Below are 9171 nucleotides of genomic sequence, written 5' to 3'. Positions count from 1 at the left end.
AAATTTACTACAACTTTCTAATATTTTAGTAGAGAATATACAATACACTTACCTTTCTTTCTTCCTTATGATTCATGATAATTGTTTTGTTCACAAACGAATAAAGAAACAAAATTATTGCAATAAACAAGCAATTCCATTTTATAACGAAATTCGATTCATTTGTTTATTATCAAAAATATATAAAAATGTAACAATTAAAAGTAACGTTTTATTTAATTAAAAAAATAAAGAACGAAAGAAAAAAGCTTAATTCAAAAATGGTATTGAACAAATTATTCTTACGTAGCTAGCAGTAAAATTTGATTGAAAAACAAAAGGCATTATATGTTTTTCAAAATCAACAATCTTACAGACTAATGAGGAAACATTAAAAATTCATATTAAAAGGTGTTTTGATTTTTATAAAAACGTAATAATATTTCCAATTGCTTCTTCGCAATAGTTATGGAAAACATTTCGGGCGTCTCCTCGACACAAACGGGATGATAAAATGCTGCGGCCAACACTCGGTATATTTTAATTCGAAAATCGTTTATGCTCACGTTAGAGTTAATTAACAAAGACGGTCTCTCGTCCACCACTTCAGGCAATTGCAATTTCAAACACAAATCATCAGAAACTAACGAATCACATGAAGCTTTTTTACAAAAAAACATATGCAATATTAAATATATTTCTTCGTATAACATGTCCGTTTTAAGAATAATTTCCTTCTCATTTCCCTGAAATAAAAGCAAAACGTACAACAATCACAAATTTTTAATATACATATATATATATATATATATATATATGTTCCAGACAAAATATGTGGCTCTACAGGGTGTCTGTGAAAACAATCTGTTTGTTGTTTTATTTAGCAGCACTCTTTTGTAACAAACGAAAAAAATATATCAAATAAGTACCTTTAAAAAAACAACTAACGTAACGCAATTACTACAAACAGCGTAAAGAACGCCATCTGCAGAATATTGCTACATTTGTGGGATCGAAACCATTAGACAGACTATGACCACCATAGGGTGTTTCTTAAATAAATGGCAAACTTTGGAGGGTGTCAACTAGATGCAACAGACAAACACATGGTGACTAAAGCGGCGCAGTTAAGGGATACAAAAAATTTAAGAAAACCACAACAAATTACAAACCGAAGCCGGTCCTGGACGTGAATTGGCAACGAAGGTCTGAATCTCAGAAGCTGCAACGATAGAGAATGTAAACAATACCGCCTGTCGATCGATATTAACAAAATAACTACTGCACATAATGTATAGATGCCTATCACGGTATAAATGAATTAATTGTTGATAGTACTATTTCAATTACACCTCAGCATGTGTCTACATAAAAGAAATAGAAAAATGTATGTTTTTTATAAAAACAAATTTTCAAGTCATCCTTGAGGTATTACACACACACACACACACACCTCCGTACACTACAAAACTGTTCGAATTTTTAATCCCGTTCTAGTAGACAGGCATCGAGCCAAAAAGTTCGGCAATCACATCAAAACTATCATTATTTCGTGAAACAACATTTGTTTGTAAAAACAGCCTATGTACGAAAACAATTGTGCTCTGCAGTATTTTCCTGTCGAAAGCACTGACACAAATCCACTAGCAGCTACAAATCTGTTTCCTGTAAGACTTGTATTTTCTGTAAATGATGACGATGTAGGAATTGCTCCTTTAGCATTAGCCACATTATCACACGAGAGGAGACAACGTTACGTGTTATTTCGTGTCTACTACTTTGAGGTTGTCTTATATGAAAATCATGAATTTCATATTCTTATGGATATGGTTCGGGCGTCAACACTCACGACCTGCAAATGTAGGGTATACCTTGCGATTACTGTACAACTTCATCGTTGCATTAACCGTAACACACTGACCTACCATCGATTGACTAAACATAAATATCTTGAATCACTTTTAATCTAATCTAACAAATAATAAGCAATGCTTGAGCAAAAAAACACAAAAGAAATATAACACCGATGCTGCTAGTTATCGGCTGATTGAATACGGCGTTGCATCGTCGTATTTCTCTCCAGGGCCGGAATTATTTTTGCTTGTACTTTCATATTATCAACTACGTTTTACTCGAAAATGGTGAATTGGATAGATTTTTAAAACTATGATGAAAAATAACACTTGAAATTTTAGATCGGGATGATTGAAATGTTTTATTACAACCCACCCCGCAGTTTATGGTTCCTTATAGGGGCGCAACAGTGCACGTAGATCGTAAAATTGTTTATTAAAATCATAAAACGCGATAAATAAATGAATAAATTTTTGATAATAGAAATGGCAGTTTTCTCCTCGTGCGAAAACGAATAAATGAAGTTCCTTTATTTGTATTAGACTCAGATAATTCTACATAAAGGAGAATCGAAGCGACCTCCAATAATATTAAATGGGAAAATTGAATATAAAAACTGTGCTATGGAACTAGATACAGGAGGGACGATTAGTGTAATGAGTTTAAAAAATCTCAGGAGAATTTTAAATAAGAAAATTCAGCCTACTTCTATAGTTTTTTAAAGGTGATACATTAGTCCATTTAGGGTATGTAACTGTTAAAATTGAGTACAATAATTAAATAGTTAATCTAAATTTGTAAATTTGGACACTTTTTGATCGAAAAAGGCTGTGATGATATATATCGATTGGAATGCTATAAAGGTCTTAAGAACTTCCAGTAAGGTCAACCTAAATAATCTTTTACAGCAGTATTAGGAAATTTTCGACAATAAACTTGGAGGTATTAACAACTATGAGGTTAAGTTACCAAACATGTATTTTGCGGGTCTGAAATAGTTCCTTTTGCTCTAAAATATAGAGTAGAGAATCAAATTGATAGGTTGGAAAAAGAGGGTTTTATAGAAAAAGTTAAAAGCTCCGAGTGGGTCACACCTGTTGTACCGGTTTGTTTGTACCTTAACACCCCTTACAACGGGTAGGAGAAATATTGTCGCGCTTAAATGGGGGTAAGCAATTTTCGAAATTATATTTTAGCTATCTCAACTTGCAAATGAAAATTCAACCTGAAAGTCAAAAATTTTTAACTATAAACACACATAAAAGATTATTTGTCTGTAAAAGGCTAATTTATGGGTTGAATGGATCACCGGCAATATGGTAGAAGTAAAAATTTTTTTGGGACTAATAAATTTATATGGGAAATTCTGTCCAAATTTAGTGACACAACCAAATCCGCTAAATAATCTTACAAAAAAAGAAGTAACATTTATCTGGTAAAAGGAATATCAAGCAGTATTTGAACAAACCTCGGATTCTTATTCATTATGATCCAAAACTACCTTTAACAGTAGCTACAGATGCATCTCCAGTGGGAGGAGATGATGTTCTTTGTCATCTTTTGCCGGGTGGAACAAAGACCGATTGTATTCGCATCTAGAACTTAGAAGGGAACAGAACAAAAATACCCCCAAACTGATAAGGAGGCCTTAGCTATTGTGTGAGCAGTAAAGAAAATCTACTTGTATCTAAAAGGCGGGAGATTTATCTTGATCACTGATCATAAACCACTTGTTGCTATCTTTGGTTCAAAACGAGGACTGCCAGTACTAACTTCAACCAGAATGTTATACTGCGCCTTGATATAGAGAAAACTCGTTCGATTTTGATATAATATTCCGCAACACTAAAGAGCATGGTAATACAGACTTGCTTTCCCACTTACCTAGAGCGTCAGAAGAACTCCAGGTAAAAGATGACATTACCTTATTCCAATTCCCATTACGTCAAAGGAATTGCGTGTTGAAACAGGCAATGACAAAGAATTGGGACCTATTCTAAAAACCGGGCAAGATTTGCTATGTAGAGAAGCTCAATATACAGGGTTTGTCCGGAAAGTAATAGGACTTATTTCCTTCCGCCGCGACTGTACTTTGGAGCGTGCGCGCACCGACTGGATTCGGTAGAGGGTATTCCTAGGTAACGAACGAGCGGCTGGTGAGTTGTCTCCGAGCACCTGGAGAGTCAGAACAGGCTTTTTCGCGCGACATGTTTCTGTGAGTGGTGCAAGCCGAAAATGTAGCGTTCGTTAGAGCAGAGGTACGCGATTAAATTCTGTGTGAAACTCGGTAAATCTGCGACAGAGACGTTTGATATGATCAAGCAGGCTTACCCAGATGTTGCTTTAGCAAGAAGTGGTGTTTCGGTGGCACCAGGCCTTTTCAGAGGGCCGGGAAGAGGTCGCCGATGAAGACCGTGCTGGAAGACCTTCGATTCCGACAAACACCGACAATGTGACTCGTCTGCGCATAGTTTTGAACTTAGACTGTCGACTAAGTATTCGTTTAATTGCCCAGATATTAAATTTACCAAACTCTGTGGTTCATGACATTGTGACGGAACATTTGAACATGCGCAACGTGTGCGCGAAGATGGTCCCAAAAGTGCTCACTGACGACCAGAAATTGCGACGAGTGGAAGTGTGCCAAGAAAATTTAAACATGTGTGACAGTGACCCCCAATTTTTGAATAACGTAATCACAGGTGACGCCAAAAAACGGAAGAATGAGCAAATCGAAAGTGAAAACGACGGACATTTTCTTTTTTGACATGAAAGGCATCGTCCGCCATGAATTTGTTCCTCCTGGACAAACCAAGTTTTACGTGGAAGTGCTCAAGAGACTCTAACGAAGGGTCAATCGGATCCGACAAGACATCGCAGCCGACTGGAAGTTGCACCACGACAACGCCCCGGCTCACACCGCCTTTCTTGTGGACAACTACCTGACCTAGGCCGGCATCCCAACGCAGCCGCCCTACAGCCCAGATGTGCCCCCCCCCCTAGGACTTTTTTTTGTTTGCTCGCCTGAAAAGGCCGACGAAAGGCAAGCATTTTCAGACGACAGAGGGGATCTAAGCAGCATGCTCCGCGGTTCTTAAGGCTATTGGCAGCGCTGCATCGACGCAGAAGGAGCCTATTTTGAAAGTTTTTAAAGAATTGTAACGATTGGCTCAATAGATTTTTTTAAACCGACTCAGTACTTTTACTTTCCGGACAAACCCTGTATAATAGAAGATAAGTGCATTATGTGTGGGTAGTGCGCATCCCAAAGAAATTCCAAGAAAAAGTCTTGGAAGAGTTACACCTAGGACACCTGGGAATTGTCAAAATGAAGGCAATGGTGGGTCATTCGTGTATTGGAATAATATCGAAGAGATTGCAAGGAATTGCACCAACTGCAGACCCAATTTTAGAATACATGTTTTTGCTGATCGTCGACTTACATTCAAAACGGTTAGATGTTTACCCAATGAAATCAACAACCACAACCAAGACAATTGAATGTCTTAGAGACTGTTTCGCAAGATTCGGGCTGCCAAAGATACTTGTAAGTGATAATGGTCCGCAGTTTTCGTCTTATGAGTTTCAAAGAGCCATTTAAACCATCGGGCAATGGACGGGCCGAACGATTTGTCTACATTTTGAAACAATCATTAAAAGCAATGCAAAAAAAGTAAATACATTTTTGCCACAGTATATAGAAAAGCTCCAAATGTTACAATAAAGCACAGCCCAGCTATGTTGTTCTTAAAACGTGATATAAGAACGAAAATCGATCTTCTTGTATCTGAGTTTCAATCTAGAATCCAGAAAAATGTCAGAAAGGGGGTATTTGAATTTCAGGATAGAAAATTCAGTGACAGGGTTACTGTTAGAGACTATTGAGCAGCAAGCTCTAAATGAAAATTTGGTCGAGTTTTGAGTGAAGATGGTGTGCTCCACTACACTAAAGTACAGGAACATGTGGATCAAATACGTCCAGTAGGTCAAGTGCCCGAAGATTATCAAGCACCGACTTTTCCTCGGAGATTCCAGACGGAAAATGAATCAAATCTGCAAATAGTCTAATGTAGGGGAAATTCAACAACGAGTCAGGCTTGGAATACTAACCCAGAATGAATCTTCCCCAAACCCAATGCTGGCGACTTTTAGTTTGGAAGAAAAATTAAAATAGGTAATTTTAAAGTTGCATTATCTCCCACATTATAATTATTTCAATTTTTCTTAAGATTAATCATAAAAAACTTTCCCATATGCTGCCAACTTCAATAGACACTGCCAAAGAAGTGAATAATCCGTAAGGAAAATTTGTTTGCATGCATTAAATATTTTAAAATTAGAAGCCTACCTGTTGAAATATTATGCTAGCAACATTCGCCTATTTATTGCCCCTTTACTTGAATAAGATGAGGAAAATGAGAAGAAAAGCAAAATAAGAAAAGCAGGAAAATAAAAAAAATGGGTACTGATGGACCAACGAGATGTGGCCCCTCAGATTGTAATGCTTACATTGGACAATAGCTATTCTGTATTAAGGTAAATCATTTAATTTCATGAAATATTAATCTGAAACGGGAAACGAACCCGGGATCTTTGGCTTTACGCACCAATGTTCTGATCACTAAACTACGAGAGGTGACAACAGCAACAACGACCAATCAACCTACACGGCTAACGATCCGTCGAACTAATGTAACTATATATACTGGCGGGGGTGTGACAACAGTAACAATTTTTCCCTCATTAATTTGAGGTAGAGTGTGGTGGGTAAAAAATTCAAAAATGAATTTTCTGATTAATATTTCATATTAAACTAACTCACTTCTAAAAGTTGTCTAAATTGTATGTATATTTAATTTCAGCATTTCTTCAAATTTAGACGCACACCAACTGGCCCGGTTATAATTTTCATAATCAATATAGTGAACGACTAAATAAAAGGAATAACAACACACGAAGATGGAGTAACTAGAATGCTTCACTGACCAACTCCTCATGCATTTCGAAATTTTGAGTGAGAAAGTCAGAGGCCACCTCTCAATTCAGCTGTTTCGCGAAAGTTTATTGAACAGGAAAACTGAAGGGGAATTTTTCACGTTATATACGGAACCACTAGATGATGAAGTAAAATATCATTAGTATTTCAGAGGGTTTAAATAACAATTTAATAATTTCTCTTGATAACACTCTTCTGCTAGTTGCCAACTAACTGAATATTTGTACCTCGTCATTTATTTCGTGTGGATCATTTTTTAAATATGTTTCTAAATACTGGATATTGAAATTTACAACATCTGAAGATTGACTTTGGGTTTATTTTTTCCAAATTCTTTAAAATGGCCGGTATTTAAAACTCGTTCAGCTTCAACAAAATACTTTTCTTCTTTTTGTGTAGGCCCATTGACATATTGTGCTAACACTTATCGTTTTATTATTTTAAAGAAATCCATTTGCACGGTACGCTATAACACAGTATAAAGATTCTATACAGTAGGTTCACTTCCATACATCCCTTTCATGACGACGCTTCACCGCTTCTTTAATGAGTCCCTCGCTAAACAGGGGCTGGGTTGTACAGTGTATCTAAACACTTTGCTTTGCACGAAATCGAATCGTCCTCGTGCATGGCAGTCCACCGCACATAAAAATAATTTCTGATGGCTTCCAAAAAAAATGTCGGTATTTCAGACAGATCACAGGAGTGAACCTACTGTATAGAATCTTTACATCATGGCTATAGAGACTACGAAAAACTTTTCCTCACTAGCGCTATATTATTTCGGCTCCTCCCATTTGACGGATCCCAATACCACAGTATAAAGATTCTACACAGCAGGTTCACTTCCCAACCACGCCCATACATCCCTCTTCTGCCGACGCTTCACTACTTCATCAACGAAGTCCTCACCAAACTGTTTAGCTGGCTTATTTACTGTTATCGTGAAGCCACATTTCAAATACATTTTGTATCTAAATACTTCGGTAACATGATTGAACCATCCTCGTGTATGACAGTTCAGCGCACATAAAGTTAATTTATGACCTCTAAACAAATGTCGGTATTTCAGGCAAATCAAAGGAGTGACTCTACTGTATAGAATCTTTATACTGTGGCTATAGAGACTACGAAAGACTTCTCCTCACTAGCGCCATATTTGTATTTCGACTCCTCCCATTCGACGTATACCAATACCACAGTATAAAGATTCTATACAGTAGGTTCACTTCCCAACCACGCCCATACATCCCTCTTCTGCTGACGCTTTACCACTTCATCAACGAGTTCCTCGCTAACCATGTAGCTGGCTTATACAGAGTGCCATAGTGAAATCACCGTACAAATACATTTTGTATCTAAACACTTCGATTACGCAATTGAGCCGTCCTCGTATATGGCAGTTCAGAGCACATAAAGTTAATTTATGATGGCCTCCAAAACAATGTCGGTATTTCAGGCAAATCAAAGGGGTGAATCTACTGTACAGAATCATTATACTGTGGCTACAGAGACTATGAAAAACTTTTCCTCACCAGCGCAATATTTATATTTCGACTCCTCTCATTCGACATATACCAATACCACAGTATAAAGATTATATACAGTAGGTTCACTTTCCAACCACGGCTATACATCTCTGTTCTGCTGATGCATTACCATTTCATCAAGGAGTTCCTTGATAAACAGGTAGCTGGCTTATACAGAGTGCCATCGTGAAGACTTACTGTTTTTTGCTTAATTTTCAAATTTCTACGTATGCGGTTTCTAAGAAAATCGACTGTGATAAACGGACGGACATATGAGTGTTTTTATAAGAGGTATGGAAAACTGCTAAGTGACACAACTTTTAAGATTTCTAAACAATTATAAACTGAGGTTTTAATACACATACAGGCCGGACGAAGGAAGCTGGCGAGCGGTCGCGCATGTACTTGCCCATTTATGACTTATTTGGGTAAGTTACTTGGAACCGATACACAAATAAGCTTTCAGTAGACGTAAATTATAGTATTAATACAGATAGGACAGTAGCGTACTAGAAAATAATGTAGAAACATAACTTACCAAAAAGAAAAAATAAACCTATTGGTTTTGTTTTATAGTTAGTTTTCACATTCACTCTCATCATGGGAATCTCTATCACTGTCACCAACATCAACAATTAGTTCTTCTGTTTGTCTGTCTATTACTTGCTCACTGATCCCTATTTTTAAATATTTAATCTACGCCCCTGATAGGAATACTGAAGAATGAGGGCTGCAATCTTTATACCTAAAACTGCCTACTTTTGCCACCGCGCATCCACGCCATTTTAAAATTTCCGCCAGCTTCCAGCGTCA

General features: G+C 37.0%; 1 protein-coding gene across 3 annotated transcripts in view; it reads right to left on the bottom strand.

Annotated features, from left to right (window-relative positions):
* Window positions 1-214: 214 nt before the first annotated feature.
* LOC108735743 overlaps window positions 215-9171 on the bottom strand; it is a 76109-nt gene continuing 67152 nt past the window's right edge. For 2 of the 3 annotated variants that reach the window (XM_025979209.1, XM_018467875.2), the window contains one exon: window positions 400-725. Coding sequence is in view for 2 of the 3 variants with exons in the window: in XM_018467875.2 (XP_018323377.1) it covers window positions 718-725 (8 nt within the window). In the remaining variant the exon portion in view is untranslated. Of the gene's footprint in view, window positions 726-9171 lie in introns of all 3 variants that reach the window. The other variant, XM_018467869.2, reaches the window with a different exon arrangement.

Source organism: Agrilus planipennis, unplaced genomic scaffold (genome assembly GCF_000699045.2).
Source record: "Agrilus planipennis isolate EAB-ADULT unplaced genomic scaffold, Apla_2.0 scaffold32, whole genome shotgun sequence".
Classification (NCBI taxonomy): Eukaryota; Metazoa; Arthropoda; class Insecta; order Coleoptera; family Buprestidae; genus Agrilus; species Agrilus planipennis.
The sequence above is the reverse complement of the archived record's forward strand: the minus strand, read 5'-3'. Positions and strand labels throughout refer to the sequence as shown.